The following is a 23,235-nucleotide window of genomic DNA, read 5'->3' as shown; positions in this document are numbered from 1 at the left end:
AAAAAAACCTTGAAAAATGTTAACATGCTTTCTTGTTTACAATATCTTCAATGTTTAAGATATTGTTTATTTTGCAACCCTAAAGAGCCTTTAGTAAAGACGAGCACGGAAATACTGTATTACATTTATTGCCATTTTATTCTGAATAAAAATGGTGGAGGGTTGCGTTGGTAGTCTCATAATTGATATAATCAATAGAAGTGAGGATGTTTGTTGTTTTATAGAAATGCAATGCCATTTGCCGATTGAAAACTAGAAAAGGCAGCTGCAGCTGTTCACAAACACTACTACTGATAGTAAGTTCGAATAGAGGGAAAACATTCAGAAGGTTCCTGGTTATTTAGGTTTTTTTTATATATATATTTCAGTCATTAAAGGGATTTTAAGGATCCCGGTAATAATAATGAAAAACACCTTAAATCTAAACAACAGTGAAAGATAAAATGATATATAATAAGTTTGAGCCGTGTGTGAGTAACTGCTAACTGTGGTATGTAATACCACCTCCTCCCCTTACAAATGAATGAGATGGCTTGTTCCTTCCGTAATTTGGTTAGGAAACTGGTAATTTACCACTATTTTTATAACTCTGTGTTTTTTTTTTTCCAGTGGTGGCAGGCAGGATGGTTATAGCCTTGGCATGTCAATTGGGATATAGAAGGACTTCAACTCTATGTTGTAGGATTTATTCAACCTATGTCAGAAGAATGAGGTATGTATGCTCTTAGATCATGAGGAGACTCTGAAGGCAGTGATGGCGAACCTTTTGTGGCTCGCATGCCAAAACCAGGGGGAGCGCAGAGGGGTCGTGCATGGGTGTGCCACACCCATAATGCTATGGGCGTGATCCCAGCATGCATGCGTGTACAACCAGCTCTCCTCCCTTTTTTTGTGTCCTTTTTTTGCCCACCCCAGGCTCCAGAAGCTTTATAGGAGCCTGGAGAGGGCGAAAACAGCCTCCCCGCCCGGGGCCCTCCGGAAGCTTCAGGAGGTTCTCTGAAGTCTCTGGAGCACGAAAAACAGGCCCTATGGGCAAACTGGATGTTCAGGAACAGATTTTCGGTTTGCTCGTAGGTCTGGTTTTAGCAATAGCAATAGTTAGACTTATATACCGCTTCATAGGGCTTTCAGCCCTCTCTAAGCGGTTCACAGAGTCAGCCTATTGCCCCCAACAACAATCCGGGTCCTCATTTTACCCACCTCGGAAGGATGGAAGGCTGAGTCAACCTTGAGCCTGGTGGGATTTGAACAGCCGAACTGCTGAACTGCAGTCAGCTGAAGTAGCCTGCAATGCTGCATTTAACCACTGCGCCACCTTAGCCCTCCGGAGCTTTCAGGAGGCTTCCCTGAAGGCTCCGGAGGGCAAAAAATTACCCTACGAGCAAACGGGCACTTCCGGTTTGCTCGTAGGGTCGTATTTTGCCCTCTGGAGCCTTCAGGGAAGCCTGCTGAAGGCCCCTGAAGTCTCTGGAGGGCTAAAACTAGCCCAATGAGCAACCTGGAAGAGCCAAGGTGGCGCAGTGGTTAAATGCAGAACTGCAGGCTACTGCTAGATCAGCAGGTCAGCGGTTCAAATCTCACCGGCTCAGGGTTGACTCAGCCTTCCATCCTTCCGAGGTGGGTAAAATGAGGACCCAGATTGTTGGGGGCAATAGGCTGACTCTCTGTAAACCGCTTAGAGAGGCCTGAAAGGCCTATGAAGCGGTATATAAGTCTACTGCTATTGCTATTATATACTTCCAGTTTGCTTGTAGGGTTGGTTTTTTTGCCCTCCGGAGCCTTCAGGGAAGGCTGAAGGATCAGCAGTGCAAAAAACCAGTCCTACAAGCAAACTGGAAGTACATTACGAAACTTCCAGTTTGCCCCTTAGGGCCTGTTTTCTGTGCTCCGGAGGCTTCAGGGAAACTCCTGAAGCCTCCAGAGGGCGAAAAATGGCCTCAAAAGAAGGCCGAAGTCAGCTGGCCAGCGTGCGCATGCGTGCTGGCCAGCTGACAGGGCAACGCCTCGCGTGCCCGGACAAATGACTCCGCGTGCCACCTGTAGCAACGTGTGCCATAGGTTCACCATCACGGCTCGAAGGCATAGGCTGTTTTTATCAAGTCTTCTCAAAATATATTATCTAATGAGATAAATTAAGAATTAGTGGACGTTTTAGTGAAGTTTTACAAAGTTTGTGAACGCAACAATAGATTTGTATTGTGGTCAAATACTTTTGGGCATTTATTTACAGAACATAGAGCCCTGTTGGATATAATCATTCCCTTCTATTGTGCAGGAACGCTACCAAATTATAATCCATGCTGCCCTCTTGTGTCTCCATAATACTGTGCAGCTCTTTGCAAGCTGAATTTTAATTATTTAATGGATTTATAGAGCTGCCCGATGTGATGTACAGCTGAAACAATACCCAACGCTTGCTGCTCCCTCTATAGCATTAAAAAGGAACAATATATAAAATATAAAATGAGCAGATGTGGTAATTAGTCGTCCAAAAGGACACTCATCTTAGACCCAAATGCTGGGAGAAAAAGCCACATCTTCATGGAAATTTTAAAGTTTTCAGAGTTGGGGCTCATCCTATACAGGTAGCCCTCGACTTACAACAGTTTATTTAGTGACGGTTCAATGGCACTGAAAAAAGTGACTTATTATTTGTCACATGACGATGGCAGTATCCCCATGGTCACGTGATTTTGGAGTATAAGACGCTCTGAAGTATAAGACGCACCTAGCTAAGGGAAAACAAATCTGGCTCTGCCTCCCAGTAATTTTCCACCTTGCAACAAACAGCAAACAGTACAGATGATATACACTGTCTGTGGTCTTACATTTCAGACTATACTTGTACAGATGCTGTTAAAATTGATGAGGCTTTCTGGAAGTATACGTTATTCTCTGCTATTTAAAAGAAGATACAATAGGACTGGGCCTCTTCAGAGCAAGCATTTATTTTAAAAAGCTTCTTCATTTTGTTAAATTGTCTAGAACAAGAATAAAGCAGTCTTTAAAAAATGTCTAATAATTTGAACATTCTATAGGCATTTATAGTTATTGACTTATCTCCTTACAGTAATCAGGTTCCACCACAAATCCGCAAAGACCTTATCCGCGGAGACATAAGCGCGAAGACTAATCCACGCCGTTCGAAGCGCTAAGGAAAAACGCGACCCTACCGCGATGACATAATCGCGGAGGGCAAATCCGCGCATTCCCAAGCACTCAGCATCCTAACCCTAACCCTAACCCTAACCCTAAACCTAACCCTAACCCTAAACCTAAACCTAACCCTAAAACAAACCCCTAAAACAAACCCCTAAACCTAATCCTAAACCTAACCCTAAACCTAACCCTAACCCTAACCCTAAACCTAACCCTAAACCTAAACCTTAACCTAACCCTAACCCTAAACCTAAACCTAAACCTAAACCTAACCCTAACCCTAAAACAAACCCCTAAAACAAACCCCTAAACCTAATCCTAAACCTAACCCTAACCCTAAACCTAAACCTAAACCTAAACCTAAAACAAACCCCTAAAACAAACCCCTAAACCTAACCCTAACTCTAAACCTAACCCTAAACCTAACCCTAAACCTAACCCTAAACCTAACCCTAAACCTAACCCTAACCCTAACCCTAAACCTAAACCTAAACCTAAACCTAACCCTAACCCTAACCCTAACCCTAACCCTAACCTAACCCTAAAACAAACCCCTAAACCTAATCCTAACCCTTACCTTAATTTAAATCCGCTTTCTGCCGCCGTGCTGTTTTAAAGCGCCCTTCTGTCGCCGCGCTGTTGTCGCGGCGGTGATGACGCGCGGTGATGACGTCGCGGCTTTAGCGACGCAATTTTATCACCGCTATTTTGACGAGCGCGGTTTTGTCGTGCCACGCAGCAAACAGCCTGTTTCAGTTTAGTCTGATTAGAAGAGAAAAAAATCTGCCCCTCAGCAATTTGCCTCCTTGCAGCAAACAGCCTGTTTCACTTTCAGTTCCAGCATGCCTCCCGATGATCAGGCTGCAGGGATTGCCATAGCCTATTGCAGCTCCTGCAAGCCCCATTTTTCAGTTTGCTTCAAGGAGGTAAATTGCTGGGAAGCAGAGGCCAAAGGATGGGGGCTGGTGAGTGGATTCACCATTCAGTATATAAGACGCGCCCAACTTTTCACCCTCTGAAAAACACAGTATATTTGGATGCTTCACAACTGGTTCATATTTATGACAGTTGCGGTGTCCTGGCATCATGTGGCTTATCTTTTGCGATGACCTAACAAGCAAAGTCAATGGAGAAGCCAGATTTACTTAAAAGCCATGTTACTAATTTAATAACTGCAGTGATTCACTTAAGAAATGTGGCAAGAAAAGTAATAAAATAGAGCCGAACTCACTTAACAATCTTCTCACATAAATTCGGAGACTTCAGCTCGTCCAGAATGCAGCCGCGCGAGCGATTGTGGGTGCACCTCGGTACACCCACGTTACACCTATCCTCCGCGAGCTGCACTGGTTACCGATTGGTCTCCGGATACGCTTCAAGGTGTTAGTCGTCACTTATAAAGCCCTTCATGGTATTGGACCTGGGTACTTGAGAGACCGCCTGCTGCTAATTACCTCCCAAAGACCCATTAGGTCACACAGATTAGGCCTCCTCCGGGTTCCGTCTACTAGCCAATGTCATCTGGCCACTACCCCGGGGAGGGCCTTCTCTGTGGCGGCTCCGGCCCTTTGGAACAAGCTCCCCGCAGAGATTCGGACCCTCACCTCTCTCCAGGCCTTCCAAAAAGCCGTTAAAACCTGGCTGTGTCGGCAGGCCTGGGGTCGATGAGTTCCCTTCCCCTCTCGAATCGTGCGGCTGTTGGTTGTTTTAAATGCTCTGTATTTTCGGTTGTAGTTTTGTGTTTCCCTCCCCCCCCCCTTGGGTTTGTGCGCCGCCCTGAGTCCCATTGGGAATAGGGCGGCATATAAATAAAATGAACCTCGAACCTCGAATTCTGGGCTCAATTGTGGTTGTAAGTCGAGGACTACCTGTATAGGGGTGGAGACTATTCCTATGGAACAGCCTGGGGAGGCACATCTCCTAGGTTTCATATGATCACCATATTTAAAGGCGGACCTGGAGCATGCCTTCCCCATGGGCATGTGTAGAGCAGGGGAGTCAAGCTTGATTTCATTGAGGGCCGCATTGGTTTTATTTGACCTTGGAGGGCTGGGAGTGGGCGTGGCCAGGGTGGGTGTGGCCAGCTCAACATTATTCGTGTCGTGAGCGCCTGTGGTAGCCTGAGGGCTCTGCCAGTGAAAATGGGCTCCCAAGCTCCATTTTCGGTTGCAAAGTCCCTTCTCAGCTCCATTTTCACTGGCAGAGGCACTGTTAGCCGGCCCTTTGCTGTTTCCAGGGTGGCTCCATGGGCCAGATCTCAGCACCCCACAGGCTGGATCTGGCCCCCAGGCCTTGAGTTTGATACCCCTGGTGTAGAGTGAGCAAATATTCTTTGGAATAGGCAGTCTCTCAGGTAACCTGGATCTATTTAATTATTTTAATTTAATTTAATTTAATTTATTGGATTTGTATGCCGCCCTATTCCCAGAGGGACTCAGGGCGGCTCACAAACCAAAATTAGGGGGGGGGGATACAAACAAGAGGAACAACGGACAAACAACTACAAACAATTTAAAAACACTCAACAACCACACAATTCGAGCGGGGGCGGGGAATCCGTCAGCCCCAGGCCTGTCGGAACAACCAGGTTTTAAGGGCTTTGCGGAAAGCCTGAAGGGTGGTGAGGGTCCGAATCTCCACGGGGAGTTCGTTCCAAAGGGCCGGAGCAGCCACAGAGAAGGCCCTCCTCCGGGTGGTGGCCAATCGGCATTGGCCAGTAGATGGAATTCGGAGGAGGCCTAATCTGTGGGATCTGATAGGTCTGTTGGAGGTAATTGGCAGCAGGCAGTCTCTCAAGTAGCAATAGCAATAGCAGTTAGACTTATATACCGCTTCATAGGGCTTTCAGCCCTCTCTAAGCGGTTTACAGAGTCAGCATATCGCCCCCAACAACAATCCGGGTCCTCATTTCACCCACCTCGGAAGGATGGAAGGCTGAGTCAACCCTGAGCCGGTGAGATTTGAACAGCCGAACTGCAGAACTGCAGTCAGCTGAAGTAGTTGCAGTGCTGCATTTAACCACTGCGCCACCTCCAATACCATGGCATGTAGGGCTTTAAAATGTATCTAGCACCTTGCATTGTACCCAGAGCCTAGAGAGAACCAGTGTAACTTGAAGGTGGCATAATGACCCACACCATTGCATTCTAAATAGTCTTCAAGAAGAGTCCCATGTACCTCAGCTGTTGCTCCGGAAAAACACTACAAAAGACAGTTTTCAGTGTGAGCTGCAGGATGGACAGTCCCGCCTCATCTTCTCACAAAGTCCCCAGGGTTCTTCTCTCTTGTCTTGAAGCCAAGAGACCTTTCAGCCTTGCCACGATTTTCTTTGCACTCCCATATGGTTCCACCACAAAACCGCGGACGACAAAATTGCGGTCGACGAAAGCGCGTATGTGACGTCATCACAGCGCGACGAAAAAGATCGAAAAATGTAAAAATAAAGCGAAAACCTTCCCCTAACCCCCCCCAAATCTAACCCTAAACGTAACCCTTAACCTAACCCTAAACCTAACCCTTAACCTAACTAAAAACCTAACGCTAACCCTTAATCTAACGCTAAACGTAACGCTAACGCTGTAAACCTAACCCTAACCCTAACCCTTAACCTAACCCTAACCCTTAACCTAACGCTTACCTTTATGTGAATCGGCTTGCTGTAATTTAATTTTTATTTCAATTTTTCGATCTTTTTCGTCGCGTTGTGATGACGTCACATATGCGATTTCGTCGACCGCGCTTTTGTGGAACGCGGTTTTGACGGGTCACGCTCCCATATGGCAAACTAGAAAGAAGTGCTGCTCAGATTCCAAGGGAATGCAGACAAGAGCAACGAAAGCTTGCTTTGAAAACTTGGCAGCCGTAGCCAGCAACTTGTAAGAACAAGGGAACAGTTCTGAAGAGAGACACAACAGGATTAGATTGTTTTATGTACCTCAGCTGAGTGAATGCAGGGAAGATGATTGTTTTCTCTGTTCATGAGGTGCTCCTTCTAATCCTTTCCTAATTACAGATACACGTTCAAGCTGAAAGAAGATGATGATGCTTGTCGGCAGGCCTATGATTCCGGAAGCTTCTTCCTGTTTTACAACTTCTCTCCCTTCGTGCAGCGACAAGGAAAAGCGTTACTAGCCCCAAAGTTAAAGACAGGAGGTCGTTACCTTTTGTATTATTCAGACATAATTTTAATAGATTAACACTGATATTCCTGAGCTGCGCTCCATCTGTAGCAGGGGTGTCAAACTCAGTATCATTGAGGACGGCATTAGGATTGTGTTTGACCTCGGGGAGGGGAGGGGATGGCCAGCATGACATCATTCATGTTGGGGGGGGCACCTGTGGTGGCCCGAGCGGTCAGCCTGTGAAAAGGGGCTCCCGAGTTTCGTTTTTGGCTGGGACAGCCCCTTGCAACCCTCTGCCAACGAAAATGGAGCTTGGGAGTCTGTTTTCGCTGGCAGAAGCACGGCGGGCCGGTCCTTCACTATTTCCAGGGAGGCCCCATGGACCAGATCTAAACACCCCGCAGGCCAGTTCCGGCCCCTAGGCCTTGAGTTTGACACCCCTGATCTATAGGAATAATATATTTGGAAAGGGCTGTTCAGGCCATCAAGGCCAATCCTCTACTCAGAGCAGTGAAGAAGAGGGCGGTCAACCTATTTCCCAAAGCACCAGAAGGCAGGACTAGAAGAAATGGATGGAAATTAATCAATAAGAAATCCATCCTAGAACTAAGGAGGAATTTCCTGAGAGTTAGAACAATTAAATCAGTGGAACGATTTTCCTCCAAAAGTTGTGGGTGCTTCAACACCAGAGATTTTCAAGAAGAGATTGGACAACCATTTGTCTGAAATGGTATAGGGTTTCCTATGCTTGTGCAGGGGGTTGGACTAGGAGACCTCTAAGGTCCCTTCCAGCTCTGTCATTCTGTTAAAGTATCATGAGAAGTGGTTTTGTACCTTCTGGTTGACCACATCCAATGCTGCAGAGACCACCATCATTCTGATTCATTTGCTTCCACCATAAAGTCTCTCTTACTGTTAGGAAGCTTCTTTTCTATCAAGCAATCAGAATTTACTTGGGTTGAGGGGCGGGGGGAGCCTTGAAGTAAAGAACAAGGGCATCCTTGACTTAATATTACAAGATATCAAAGATGTCCTTGTTTTCTGCTTGCAAGCAACCTGGGATGATAGCAATTTATGATAGGAAGGGAAGGGAGTTGGAGATCTTGAATAGAAAATTAAGTCTCAGTGCTCTTGCAAAACTGCAACCATTGGATTCCTTTGGGAAGCATTTTTATTATAATGTTCTATTAATCCAGATTTGTGATAAAACATCTGTGCATCTGTTTTAGACTAGCTATATTAGATGGTAAACATGCTAATGAATCTTTAAAGGGTGGTGGTTGTATCCAGGAGTGAAATCCAGCAGGTTCTGGAGAACCGGTAGTGGAAATTTTGAGTAGTTCAGAGAACTGGTAACAAAAATTTTAAGTGGTTCGGAGAACTGGTAGTGGAAATTTTGAGTAATTCGGAGAACTGGCATATGCCACTCTGGCTGGCCCCAGAGTGGGGTGGGAATGGAGATTTTTCAGTATCCTTCCCCTGCCACGCCCATCAAGCCAAGCCCATCCCACGCCCACCAAGCCATGCCCACAGAACCGGTAGTAAAAAAAATTGAATTTCACCACTGTATCTTTTAAGGCATCTCTTTATTCTAATATCTTTCAGAAATAAAAAGACTTTTGCAGAAATTTCGGAAGAGTGAGAAGATGATAGAAGAGTCTGTGCTAGTGGGCTGTTCAGAACAATGCACTCCATATTTTGCTCTTGACCTAGGTTAGAATTTGTCTGCATGAACGTTAATAACCTAACTCTTGTTTCTACACTAAAAGCCGTGGGAAACTGAATCTTGTATCCTAAGGATGTGCAAATTTGTCAATATGGGAACTATTCCAAAGGGTTTTGGTAAGATCCATCGAAACTTTGCTGCTTCTGGGGGCAAATCCTTGGCATCGGAACTGGGGTATTGTGGGACTTGTGCATTTGGTTCTTGAAAGAAAATTATTGTCAGCATTCCAAGTATCCATGCAGAATTAAATCAGAGTCCAAGGCAACTGTCCAGATTACTCTGTTCCCACTGCTGTCTGGGAGTTCCACGATGAAGTCCATTGCGACCTCTTCCAATGGTCGGTTAGGGCTGGCCACTCATTGTGAAATAAGAGAGAGCCTGTCAGGCCTGCAGTTATATCCCTTTTAGGATCTTTGGCCTACCACACTCTCTCTTATTTCATTATACTGTTTCATTAGTGTAGTAATTGGGAGGGGGGAATAGAAAGGAGTAGAATTGTGGAATGTGTTGTTGTCGTTCTTTTCTAGAAGCCCAAGGTCATCTTTTGTCTCGGCACCTCTGCACCTGACCGGAACCAGCTGGGTGGAGATGCAAGAAGATTGGACCATGTGATGGATTTGTGGGTGTGGGGACAAGATCATGAACTTTCAACTGGGTGGGAATCCGATGTAACTTCCAGAATTGGGATTCCACAGATGTGCTAAAATGTCCGGCTTATTAAATTGGAACTTTAAGGATTGTTTTGCCTTGCACTCTGATTTAATTCTGCATGATACTTGGAACGCTGACAATTATTTTACGAGTGAAGGCAAATATCTACATCCCAGGATAACATTGCAGGATCCAGTCTGGGTTGGTCAGCGAGATCAGAGGTTTAGTCTCCCATGCTTTTGGACTTGTGCTGGAACCCATCCTCAGGGAATTTCTCTGTGCCGGAATGTGTGCTTTGGGCTATTCTATGCATTGAATTTACGTGGTGCCTAGTTAGGTATGGCTTTCTATTGATTAATTGGCATGTTGATGGCCAGCTACCCTGTTTTCCTGAAAATAAGACCTCCCCGGATAAGCCCAATTGGGCTTTTGAGCAGATGTGCTAAAATAAGCCCTCCCTGAAAATATTGCAACACAGGAGCAGCCATGAGGTAACCACACTCACTCCTCCTACACCTCAAAAATAATAAGACCTCCCAGAAAATAAGGCCAAGCGCTTATTCTGGGGGTAAAAAAAAATAAGACCATGTCTTATTTTCAGGGAAACACAGTACTAAAGGCACCACATAAATACGATGCATAGAATAGCTCAACGCACATATTTCGACAGAGAGAAATTCCCTGAGGATGGGCTACAGCATGATTCTGAAAGCTCGGAAGACTAAACCTCCTGTGACCGACACAGACTGGATCTTGAAAACTATTTTGTATTTTTGGAGTATTTTAAGAGAGAGATTAAAAAAAACGCTGTCATTATATTATTGTAATCCTCTGCCATGCCTTTGCTGTAGTCGTTTTTTCTTAAAAGATTGAAATTCAGCCATCCTCAGCAATCCACTTTCATTTATAAAATGAAAAGATCATAACTGTACAGAACAGTTCAAGGTCAATGTAACCTATCCTCTTTAACCTTGTAGTCACTAAATTGCACATGTAGTGCTGATGCTCATTCATTTGCTTAGGAGGCAGATTTTTCAGGGGTCCTGAACAATTTGGTGGTCTTTGCAAACTTGATTTGTAGTCTTAAGTATTTGGGTGTTCTCGCCGAAGACAACTGGTCCTATATTTTATGAAAACATTGCTAGGTGTTTCTGAACTCCTTAAGTACTGAAAGGTTTTATGGCAGGGGTGTCAAACTTGATTTCATTGAGGGCCACACCAGGGTTGTGTTTGACCTTGGGGGGGTCGAGTGGGCATGGCCAGGGTAGGTGTGGCTAGTTCGCTGTCACTTGTATTGGGGGTGCCTGTTATGGCTCAAGCACTCTGCCAGCAAAAACAGGCCTCTTTCAACCTCTGTGAGTGAAAACAGAGCTCGGGAGGGCTGCACGCGGCCTTCCCAAGTTCCATTTTTACTGGCAGAGGCACCGCGGGTCAATCCTTTGCTGTTTCCAGGATGGCCCCACACAGAGGTGGGTTCCTGCCAGTTCGCACCAGTTCGGTAGAACCGGTTCGTCAAGTCTACTGAACCGGTTAGAAGAGGTTCCACCAGTGGACCCAGAAAGCAGGCCACACCTACAGAAGAGGTTCCAAAAAATTTTGAAACCCACCACTGACACAGACACACAGACAGACAGACAGACAGACAGACTCACACAGAGAGAGAAAGAGAAAGAAAGGAAGAAATAAATAAATAAAAAAAGAAAAAAGAAAGAAAAAGTGAGAGAGAGAGAGATGAAAGAAAAAAAGGAAAAAGGAACAGAGAGACAAAAGAAAGGAAAGAGTGAGAGAGAGAGAGAAAGAAAGAAAGAAAGAAAGAAAGAAAGAAAGAAAGAAAGAAAGAAAGAAAGAAAACACATGGCTGGCAAGCCACTCCCACCAGGTCACATGGCTGGCAAGCCACTCCCTCAAAGGAGGCCACACCCACAGAGTAGGTTCGAAAAAATTTTGAAACCCACCACTGGCCCCACAGGCCAGAACTAAACATCCCGTAGGCTGGATCTGGCCCCGGGGCCTTGAGTTTGGCAACCCTACTTTATGGGATACAACTCTTTACAAAAAAAATGGCATTTTGTATACGTAAAGTTTATTTGTAAATACTCAGCAGAACAGTTCTTTTGGTTCACTATTACACACTATATTATTTCTATAACAATCTTATTTGTTTTTCCCAATTTCCTAGAAATTAACCCCCTGATCCAGGCCATAGTTTTCCTCAAAAAGTAATAGTGGGTTCTGTTTTTAAAGGTGATAATTAGGAGTTATATCAGGATATGCAGCAGAAAATAGGGGGAAAAAGGATAGTTTCTTTCCGGAGCCGTATCTGCCTATTTAATGTGAGACATTAATTCCATTTCTGTGATAAAGAAGATAATTGCCAGACCCATTAATCTTGCTCAGACCATCCTTTATATAGAAGCACTGATCTGAATAATGTTGAATGATTATGTTGAATTTTATAGTACAATAATTGGTTAACTGTATCAGCAACAGTATTAAACCCTACAATAACCTGTGGCTTAATCCATGGAAAATATGTGGGGGAGGGGGTAATAATAAAGATGTTTGATTCCCACAGATTTATTGAATTCCAGGATCCTTGCCAAAATCCGCCGTTGAGTCTGAACTTGATGGATCGTTTGGAGAATTACAGAAAGCTTTCTTCCAATTGGAGGAGGAAGATGCATCTTTGATTTCCACGGTATGATTTTAATGCATAAGATACGGTAAAAACAAATGTCATATGCGAACTCCTAGATAATGGTGATAAAGAATTGCAAGCATTTCCAGAGGAAAATAGGAATTTCAGCTTCCTGATGTATTTATGGTGGTTGCAGTGTCCCATTGATCCCCTTTGGCGATCTTCTGGCAAGGAAAGTCGATGGGGAAGCCAGATTCACTTAATGATCGTATTAATAACTTAACAGCTGCAGTGAGTCACTTAACTGGGGCAAGAAAGGTTGTAAAATGGGGCAAAACCCAACAGCTGCCTTGCTTAGAACAGACCTTTTGGGCTCATTTGTGGTTATAAGTCGAGGACCACCTGTACATAATTTTTTGTCCGATCAGAGCCTTTCCTATCCTGATTAACTGAATTGATTTTTGTAGTCTCAGGCACTACTTCGATGGCATGATAATAACCAATATTGCAGCAAAACCGGAGAGCCCACAATGAAAAATTTGTCTGGGAGCAAAAGAATTTGTCATGCCAGTGGAACCATCTATTATCCACAGGTAGGCCTCCAAATGGAAAAGAATATGGTCTAAAGCCATGTAGGCAGCCAGCAAGACTTGTCTATGCTGGCAAAAGCTTTTTGTGTATGTGTGTGTGTATGTGTGTATGTATGTATATATATATATATGTATGTATGTATGTATGTGTGTGTATGTATGTGTATATATGTATGTACGTATGTATGTATGTGTGTGTGTGTGTGTGTGTGTGTGTATAAGATTTTACAACCCCCGGTATGCCCAAATATGGGAGGAAGATCACTACTTCCATTCTCTGACCTTCGGCTCGTCACAAGACACCATCCAGGCAGAAACCCAATATTTTTACTGTTGCCTTTTTGTTACATATGTTGTATTTGTGCTCATAAATAAATAAAGGGAGACTAGTATAGATCTATTTCAAGCTATTTAGCTCTCATCAGCTAGCCATACCCTTACTGGGATTTGAACCTGGGCTATATTATATATTAGGCAGACGTCTTAGCCATTAGGCCACAGGCTCTGATCCGTTATCAGCCAAGCCAGGGTGAAAGATATCTATTAGATTTTACAACCCCCGGTATGCCCAAATATGGGAGGAAGATCATTACTTCCATTTTCTGTCCTTCGGCTCGTCACAAGAGACCATCCAGACAGAAACCCATATTAGCTGATGAGAGCTAAATAGCTTGAAATAGATCTATAGTAGTCTCCCTTTATTTATTTATCACCACAAATACAACATACATACATACATACATACATACATACATACATACATACACATACATACATACTCTGAAATTTGCTGTATGAACAAGGAGACAGGAAGAAGCCTGTCTTAACCGAGAACGGAAAGTGAAACTGCTTGTGTTTTGCTTGTATTTACTGCTACCTTGGAAAACCTGCTTTTGGTAATGTATTGTATATTATTATTATTTTGAATCCTGCTGAATCAGTTACTGTGCTTTCTGAATGTGATTGCTGCCACAAACTCTTACCAGCCAGGTCAGCTTAGGCACTTATTGCAGCCTGATTCAGCACAGCTGATGGATCGGACTGCCGGAATACCCCCAATCAGCTGTTCCAGGCTGCAGGGATTGCCGTAGACTATCACTGCCTCCATGCCTTCTGTTTTTGGCTTCTGGTGGGGGTGGGTGGGGCTACATTTGGTGTATAAGACACTCCCAAATTTTCACCTTTTTGGGGGGGGAAAGGTGCATCTTGTATGCCGAAAAATACGGTGCTCTTAGAATGATTCTTGCAGAATAGAAAAGAAAATCATTTTTTTTTACTTTAAATAAAGTTATTGGCTATATTTCCCAATCTGTCTAAAGCAACTTTGAAGCCAATGTGCCACTTCTAAACACTGGGAACATGCAGAGAATTCCCTGTGTCAGTGCTTCTACCAGTGAGCAAATAACAGCATGAAGTTTTCGGGGGCGCCAGCAGAATAAAAACCCTGTCACCCACTCCATCCAAAATGAAAAGAAAAGACATTGTTAGCTATCCTCCTCCACCACTATTTATAGTTTAATTCTTATTCTGTGCGTTGACTTGTTTATAAGCAGAAAAACAAGAGAAAAATCCATGCACACAAGCGGTTGACGAGACGGGGAAGTGCCAAGTTGCCAAGCCAACTTTCTACCGGTATATTTAATTATTCTTCTCTGCTGTGATGATGGAAGAACAGCATGTAGGGATTTCTGCAACCTTGTGTCTTTCCCAATAGCTGAAAACCAGCTTATACAATATTGTGGTCTTTGGAATGAAGGAGAATGAATGTATGTTTCAGGTGATCAGGATGCTAAAAAGTGGATCAGCGAGAGGGTTGTCTTGAAACCAGGAGACTATAGCAGTTAGCAATAGCAGTTCGACATATACCACTTCATAGGGCTTTCAGCCCTCTAAGCGGTTTACAGAGTCAGCATATTGCCCCCAACAACAATCCAGGTCCTCATTTTACCCACCTCGGAAGGATGGAAGGCTGAGTCAACCCTGAGCCGGTGAGATTTGAACAGCCGAACTGCAGAACTGCAGTCAGCTGAAGTAGCCTGCAGTGCTGTATTTAACCACTGCACCACCTCGGCACTCAAGACTGCTGGTGTACTGAAGCAAAGATTCCCAATAGCAAGAAAATTCTCTATCTACGAGTTCTACAGAGCTGCAGGTTTACAAATAGAACATTACATGTGTTTTTATTTCAAATAAATTACAGTAACCCTCACAACCTGTAGTTTTCAAAACTAGCTAGCAATGTGGTCCCTTTAAGATCCAACAACCAGGTGCCCATAGTAGGGATGTATGTGCAGCCATTAGGACTTTGAAATGGAGACATAAGTACTTTTTTGGGTGATCCATTGTAACTTTGAACTTTGAGGACTGCCTCTACTCTCTGATCAGAACTTGTGTCTCTTTGGATGGATTTGGTAAAACATATAATGAGATTTTGTTTGTTTGTTTTTAAAATAACTCATTTTAATACTTTAACACTTTAAATAAAAGTACCACATTTTTCAGACTATTAAGATGCACCGGACTATAAGATGCACCTACATTTACAGGAGAAAAACAAGAAAAAATAGTTTTTGGCCTCTGGGCATTGCGTTTTTGCCCTCCCAGGCCTCCAGAAGCACTCTGCAGTGCTCCGCACAGCCTATCTTCACCAAAAACACGCCATTTTTGCCAAAATGCACCTATTTTTGGTCTGAAGAGTGCTTCTGGGGGCTGGGGCGGGCAAAAATGTGACATGCGGAGAGCTTGCAAACCAGGGGTGGGTTTCTCGCCCCGTTCCAACCGGTTCGGTTGGAACGGGGCCGGCGGCATCCTCGTGCACGGGCGCAGCGCACGCATGCGTACTAGCGTGTCTGTGCGATGCTCCAGCTGCTCCTGGAGGATCGCGCAGGCGCTGTATGCGTCCTGCGCATGCGTGGAAACGCAGAACTCGTCAAAACCGGGTAAGAAATGCGGGCGGGCGGCTGGGCCCTTCGCCGTTCCCGGAAGTTACTTACTTCCAGGTTCGCCGACCAACCGGTTCGCGGGGACCGCCGCGAACCGGTTGAAACCCACCCCTGTTGCAAACCCATAAATGAGCCCATTTTTGGTGAAAATGGGCCTGTTTTTTGGCAAAAATGGGCCATGCGGAGCACTCCAGAAGCACTCAGCCCATTTTCTCCAAAATAGCATCCATTTTCGCCCAAAATGCACCCATTTTCAGCCTGCAGATTGCTTCTGGGAGCCAGGGAGGGCGAAAACGCGATGCATGGAGGGCTTGGGAACCCAAAAACGAGCCTGTTTGTGGCAAAACCGGTCCATGCAGAGCACTGCAGAGTGTTTCTGGGGGCCAGGAAGGCCAAAAACGCAATGCGTGGAGGGTTTGGGAGGCTCAAAATCCACTTGGGGGGGGGAGGTGTGTGTTATACTCCGAAAAATGCGGTAATACTTTAATACATTTTAATACTCCTACCTCTTGATATTTTCCCAACAATCAGAAACCTGGGAGGTGGGTTGGGCTATGAGAGAATGACTGGCCCAAGCTCACCCAGTTGGCTTTCATGCCTAAGGCTGGACTAGAACTCACTGTCTCCTGGTTTCCGGGCCTAACCGACTGCACAGGTACCTCCCCTACTCTGATCATCAATCTTTTCTCTCTCTCTTTTGCTTTAGCTAATGATAGCTTCAAGGTTAATTTAATGTGTTCCTGCTGTTGTTATTTTGGTCCAAGGTAAAATGTAAGTGAATGATTCTTGCGGTCCCATATTCCACACTTCTGTTATTGTGCTCTGAATTGCAACTTCATGTGCTGGCTGGCTAATATAATCATTATCCTGCTGTGTTTGTACCTTTTTAGATGTCTCCGGTAGTTATTACATTGGTGTCCGATGGGAGCCGATGCCTTCTTGTACGACAGGCATCATTTCCTAAAGGGATGTACAGTGCTTTGGCTGGCTTCTGTGACATGGGTAAGACAGCATGTCCACCGTATGTATTTTAATGATAGCCTCTGAAGTGTAGCTTCAGAACGGTAATCCACCCAAAGCAGGGAATGATATATGAGCCTTAACTAACTAGCTCATTATGTTGTATGTAATTGCCATATTGTTCAAACTTGGTCAAGGAAGTTAATTACTGTGTTGTGTTTGTTCTGAAATGAATCGTAAGGGAAGGGAGGAAATTACTGTATTTTTCGGAGGATAAGATACACCTAGCTTTTGGGGAGGAAAACAAGGGGAAATAAATCTGCCTCTGTCTCCCACCAATTTTCCTCCTTGCAGCAAACAGTCAGATGATATACACTGTTTGTGGTGTTACATTTCAGACTATACTTGTATAGATGGGTTCCACCACAAAACCGCGGTAGACAAAAGCGTGACGTCATCACAGCGTGACGAAAACATCGCGCTGTGATCGATAAATGTAAAATTAAAGCGAAAACCTTACCCTAACCCCCCAAACCTAACCCTAAACCTAACCCTAAACCTAACCCTTAACCTAACCCTAAACCTAACCCTTAATCTAATGCTAAACCTAACTCTAACCCTTAACCTAACGCTAAACGTAACCCTAACACTCTAAACCTAACCCTAACCCTTAACCTAACCCTAACCCTAACCCTAACCCTAAACCTAAACCTAAACCTAAACCTAAACCTAACCCTTACCTTTATGTGAATCGGCTTGCTTTAATTTTATTTTTATTTTTAATTTTTTTCATCGCGCTGTGATGACGTCATGTACGCGCTTTCGTCGAGCGCGCTTTTGTGGACCGCGGTTTTGACGGGTCACGGTATAGATGCTGTTAAAATTGATGTGGCTTTCTGGAAGTATATGTTGTTCTCTGCTATTTAAAAGAAGATACAATAGCACTGGGCCTCTTCAGATCAAGCATTTATTTTCAAAAGCTGCTTCATTTTGTTAAGTTGCCTAGAACAAGAATAAAGCAGTCTTTAAAAAATAAGTCTAATAATTTGAACTTTCAATAGGCATTTATAGTTATTGACTTACCTCCTTGCATCAAACAATAAACAGCCTGTTTCAGTTTAGCCTGATTAGAAGAAGAAAAATCTGCTTCTGCCTCCCAGCAATTTGCCTCCTTGCAGCAAACAGCAAGTTTCACTTTCAGTTTCAGGGATTGCCATAGCCTGTTGCCGCCTCCACAGGCCCCATTTTCTCCATATGCTGCAAGGAGGCAAATTGCTGGGAAGCAGACGCCAAAGGGGCTACATTTGGTGTATAAGATGCACCCAAATTTAGGAGTTAGACTTATATACCGCTTCATAGGGCTTTCAGCCCTCTCTAAGCGGTTTACAGAGTCAGCATATTGCCCCCAACAACAATCCGGGTCCTCATTTTACCCACCTCGGAAGGATGGAAGGCTGAGTCAACCTTGAGCCGGTGAGATTTGAACCGCCGAACTGCAGAACTGCAGTCAGCTGAAGTAGCCTGCAGTGCTGCATTTAACCACTGCACCACCTCAGCTCTTTCACTCTCTTTTAGGAGGCAACTTAAATTTAGAACTTAAGTAAATCAGAAATATTGTGTTAGATTAGCCTTCTTCAATCTGATGCCCTTCCGATTTGATAGGCCTGCAACTTCCCGTCGTAACACAGGTTAGGCTAGGAAAAATTGGCTAGGAATTCTGGGAGTTCAATCCCAATACAGTATATGGATTGTGTCCGTCTCCATATATCTTCAGGACATTGGATTGGGGACGTGTGTTTAAACCATTGGTTTTTCATAATTAATTATTTAGCCTAGGAAACAGGCACAATGTGGTTTGTTTGGTCTTAGCCTAGTACGTTTTTTCATTATTTATGCTTTGCAAACCATGATTTCTGGTATAGCATGTTGTATGAAACCAGCTTTTTTTGATACTTCAAAACACCAGAATTATTCTCCCAAAAATAACCAGCCAATATAATGGAGTGAGGTCTGTATGAATTTAACGGTATTGTTAGCTAAATTCTCAACTGTTTGATACAGTCTGCATTTATCCAACATGTTTGACTTAGTTGCTCCATTAGTTTGTTTTTTTGACTTGGCTTTAACATATTGATTCATAAACTTACCAAATACAGTGAAGTTGCTAAAGTAAAAACCTAACCATTACCTAATCCTGATGATTTAGTATGCCGTGTCATAGTGCCTGCCAGATCTTTACTTAACCCGTTTAAGTTTATGAATATAGAATTGAGTTATCTATTTGGTAAATCGAGGAAATCTACTTTTATGACTCAAATCAAGTATCTTTATAGGTTTTTTTCTGTTAGAACAACCAAAAGGACAATAATTGACAGGTTTTATATTAATTATAAAAATAAATTAAGCAAGTACTTTTTTAAAACAAATATTGGCTTTTAACTGCTGTGTTATTAGATATGTTTCTAGAATTTTTTTAAATTTAAAATATTTGTACAGTATAGCCAGTTATATTGAAACAACACAGTTCATTAAGTATTTTTCTAGTTGGCTTTTCTGCTGACATGCAAAAGCGACCTTAAGTGGCATTAAAAAAAGAAAATGAAATGAAATACATCTTCTGAAATAAAGCAAAGTAATGGCCATTTAGATATTTATAAGGAAGTTGTGCTAAGGTGGTGGCAGACTTAATTCTTTAAGCATCGTCATGATCATGCTTTCGTGAAATTTCGATGATTCTTGTACTGTGGATAGTACTTGGTAAAAAGAAGGGCACTTTCAGTAGATCATATTCCTTTTTTAAAAAAATCCTGATATTCGACTTTCATATGTCAGTAAGAGTGTCAGCACCTCTTCATTGAGTAATTAGGAAAGAAGACCACGAGACTCCATTGGTAGAAATCAAGTGTACTTTTACTAATTATAAATGATTAGAAGCGTAGCAAAGCGAAGACTGATTATTTAGGCGCGAAAGCGATTGATATATAAAATAACCCATTCCCCACCCCTTGGCATCCCAGTTACAGTCCAATCATAATTCTCCCAAGTGTCAGGTGTGAGATAACTTCGAAAGGCATCACCAAGATGGAATGTCGGTGCCGTTAGCCTTGGCGGGAACCTCCTCCGCATGCATAGTCCGACAGGCAGCAGAACTCCAGAATCTTCCTCCAGCACAATTAGTAACCCCTCCCAAATACCATGCCCTCCCTCCCCGTTTCATGGCAGCCGAAGCAGCAGCAAAGCAGAGGCTGACAAAGAGATTTTATACTTACGCTGTCAACGCTAAAGAAAGATACTAAGGTATTGGGTATGAAGATGTCCTTCATTATGTTTTCTGCTCCCAGGTGAGAGTCTAGAAGAGACAGTCCAACGAGAGGTTGCTGAAGAAGTAGGCCTAGAAGTGAAATCTCTCTGGTACTCTGCATCTCAGCACTGGCCGTTCCCAAACAGCGTTCTCATGATAGCTTGCCATGCATTAGTGCATCCATTACAGAGCAAAGTAAGAACCCTGGTAGAATCCTACTTTGATTTTATCTGATGCTAGGTTATAAATGAGCCAAGGTGGCGCAGTGGTTAAATGCAGCACTGCAGGCTACTGCTAGATCAGCAGGTCAGCGGTTCAAATCTCACCGGCTCAGGGTTGACTCAGCCTTCCATCCTTCCGAGGTGGGTAAAATGAGGACCCAGATTGTTGGGGGCAATATGCTGACTCTCTGTAAACCGCTTAGAGAGGGCTGAAAGCCCTATGAAGCAGTATATAAGTCTACTGCTATTGCTATAAATGAGAACCTAACCTAACCTATCTTGAACTCGGATCTCCCTAACCCGGTTCCTTTTAGATAAAATATATTGGGCTTACTATTCCAATAACTTTTTGGAACTTCTGGATGTTATAATTCTATGCATTTTGAGGCCACTGAGTTCCATAAAAACTCACAATCCTTATTCACTTTAGTTCTTTGGTGTTTTATGAAACTAATGAAAAACAATTCTGGATCATGTCTTTCCCCAACCCAATTTTTTAATCCATGCTGCTTGCTGAGCATATGATTGTAATAGTCATAGATATCTGTTAGATTATATCATGAGCTTTTTCCTTGAAGAGAACACTTAATGTACCATATTTTTTGGAGTATAAGATGTACTTTTTTCTCCCTGCAAAAGAGGGTGAAAATTTGGGGTGCTTCTTATTCACCGAATGTAGCCCCGCCCACCTGCTGACCCCCACTCTGCCTCCCATAGTTTGACTCCTTGCAGCAAATGGCAAACAGCCTTTTTTCAGCTTCAGCACAGCCTGATTAGCACAATCAGTGATCAGTTTCCCGACCATCAGCTGTTTCAGGTTGCAGGGATTGCCATTGCCTATTGCTGCCTCTGCACGCTCATTTTTGGCTTCCACATCCCATTTTTGGCCTCTGTGCACCCTGTTTTCGGCCCCTGTGCACCCCATTTTCGGCCCATTCTGATCCCCGCCACTTGGAATGGGCAGAAAATGGGATGCGTGGGGAGGCCGCAAAACGGGGCGTGTGGAGACGGCAATTGGCTATGGCAATCTCTGCAGCCTGAAACAGCTGATGGTTGGGAGGCTGATCAAAACGACAATCAGCTGCTTGTGCTATTAATCAGGCTGTGATGAAACTGAAACAGGCTGTTTGCTGCAAGGAGGCAAATTGCTGGGAGAGAGAGGCAGATCTCCCCCCCTATTGTTTTCCTCCCCAAAAGCTTGGTGTGTCTTATACTTCAGAGCGTCTTATACTCCAAAAAATACGGTACGTATCTTACATTGCAGCCTCTGTAATATTTCTCTACACCTTCAATAGAAGACAACCATTTTTTTTTCCAATTTTGCTTTTAATTTCATTTGCAGTGTACCATCAATACTCAGGAGCTTGAATCTGCCAGGTGGTTCAGCCATGAGGAAGTGGTGAAGGCACTTGAACGGGAACCCAGACCTTCTAAAGAAACCGATGACAGCACCTCTTTTTGGGTGCCCCCCAAACAAGCTATAGCTCGACGGTTGATCCAGGAATGGGTGAAGCAGAAAACCTCTCCTTAGTTTTAAAAAAAATACGCAGGGGAATGATGGCATTGTTATATCTGATGTCTTGTTTGCAGTGGCCTTCCATATTTTGTAGAGAAGGTACTGGTAAACCACATGAAGTCTTTTGGCATGTTGTCTTGAAAATTAATTGCTATAGAACTCACTGAACGGATTTGGAATGAAAGGTTGATATCTCCGTAGGGTAACAATATCTAGCAAAAACCAAACTAAACCTCTTATTCCTTTTGGGATTTCTTAGTAAAGCCATTTGTGGGCAAACCTGGCCCTTGAATTGCTTGGTTTTTTCCTGGAAGCATCCTGACCAATTGGGGTTTGGAGTGAAGTTAAAATTCTTGATCACCAGAAGACAGATATCTATGACCAATTTTCTCCTTATTTCATCAGGTCCACATAGCCATTATAGTTAGTATTACCCTTGACTCTCTATCCCCGTGATGGCAAACCTATGGCACATGTGCCACGTGACCTGTCAAAACTGCGGAGGACAAAATCGCGCTCGACAAAAGCGCGCATGTGACGTCATCACAGCGCGACGAAAAAAATTAAAATTTTAAATAAAATTAAAATTAAAGCAAGCCAATTCACATAAAGGTAAGGGTTAGGGTTAGGGTTAGGGTTAGGGTTAGGTTTAGCGTTAGGTTAAGGGTTAGCGTTAGGTTTAGCGTTATGTTAACGGTTAGGTTTAGGGTTAGATTTAGGGTTAGCTTTAGGGTTAGGTTTGGGGGGGTTAGGGTAAGGTTTTCGCTTTTTTTTACGTTTTTCGATCACAGCGCGATGTTTTCGTCGCGCTGTGATGACGTCAAATGCGCGCTTTCGTCGAGCGCGATTTTGTCCTCCGCGATTTTGTGGTGGAACCCATGTGCCAGAGGTGGCACGCAGTGCTCTAGCTCAGCCAGCTGGTCGTCGGGTTTCCGAGACGCGCATGCGTGCCAGCCAAGCTGGTTGTCAGGTTTCCGAGGCACGCATGAGCGCTGGCCAGCTGGCCATGGGTTTCTGGCACTCTGGCGTGTGTACCTTCCGATTTGGGTACTCTGTGCCTAAAAGGTTTGCCATCACTATTTTGTCCGTTTGACTCCTCTTCCATCTTTTTAAACAGATGCCTCCTGTCCCTGAAAATAATGCAATGGTTTGCTAAACATACACGTTCCCCAACCGAAGTTCGGTTCTGTCATTCTTCCTGTGAGAATTCGTGTGAACTTATAGGATTCTGATGGGGGTGGAGGAAAGTTCATCATTTATATTTGAAAAGTTCCTAATTATACACACACAAGCAAAAAAAGGGGGAAAGCAAGTTGAGGTTGAGGTGGGTGTTATATTTTCCCAGCATACTTCACTGGGGGCGTGGCACGACAAAACCGCGCTCGACTAAAGCGCGCCCGATTAAACCGC

At 43.8% G+C, this 23,235-nt stretch overlaps 1 protein-coding gene across 1 annotated transcript; it reads left to right on the top strand.

The window, feature by feature from the left end:
• Nucleotides 1-613: 613 nt before the first annotated feature.
• On the top strand, nt 614-23,167 carry NUDT13 (nudix hydrolase 13). Its single transcript, XM_087701808.1, has 9 exons — nt 614-712; nt 7,172-7,311; nt 8,886-8,993; nt 12,249-12,355; nt 12,763-12,888; nt 16,718-16,829; nt 20,129-20,283; nt 21,652-22,307; nt 22,713-23,167. The coding sequence occupies exons 1-8, from the start codon at nt 624-626 to the stop codon at nt 21,838-21,840; spliced, it is 1,026 nt and encodes a 341-aa protein (XP_087557934.1). The 5' UTR covers nt 614-623; the 3' UTR covers nt 21,841-22,307; nt 22,713-23,167.
• The last annotated feature ends 68 nt before the right edge of the window (nt 23,168-23,235 follow it).

Source organism: Thamnophis sirtalis, unplaced genomic scaffold (genome assembly GCF_051295495.1).
Source record: "Thamnophis sirtalis isolate CommonGarterSnake01/CBP01778 unplaced genomic scaffold, rThaSir2_p1.2 scaffold_15, whole genome shotgun sequence".
NCBI classification, from domain to species: domain Eukaryota; kingdom Metazoa; phylum Chordata; class Lepidosauria; order Squamata; family Natricidae; genus Thamnophis; species Thamnophis sirtalis.
The sequence above is the reverse complement of the archived record's forward strand: the minus strand, read 5'-3'. Positions and strand labels throughout refer to the sequence as shown.

Excerpts from the sequence above, each read along its gene's own strand:
- NUDT13 (XM_087701808.1), top strand. The coding sequence starts at position 624 with ATGGTTATAGCCTTGGCATGTCAATTGGGATATAGAAGGACTTCAACT. Across the intron at positions 8,994-12,248 it reads ATATTTTGCTCTTGACCTAG|GATCCTTGCCAAAATCCGCC; the intron begins GTTAGAATTTGT and ends ATTGAATTCCAG. Across the intron at positions 12,889-16,717 it reads GAACCATCTATTATCCACAG|ATGTCTCCGGTAGTTATTAC; the intron begins GTAGGCCTCCAA and ends GTACCTTTTTAG.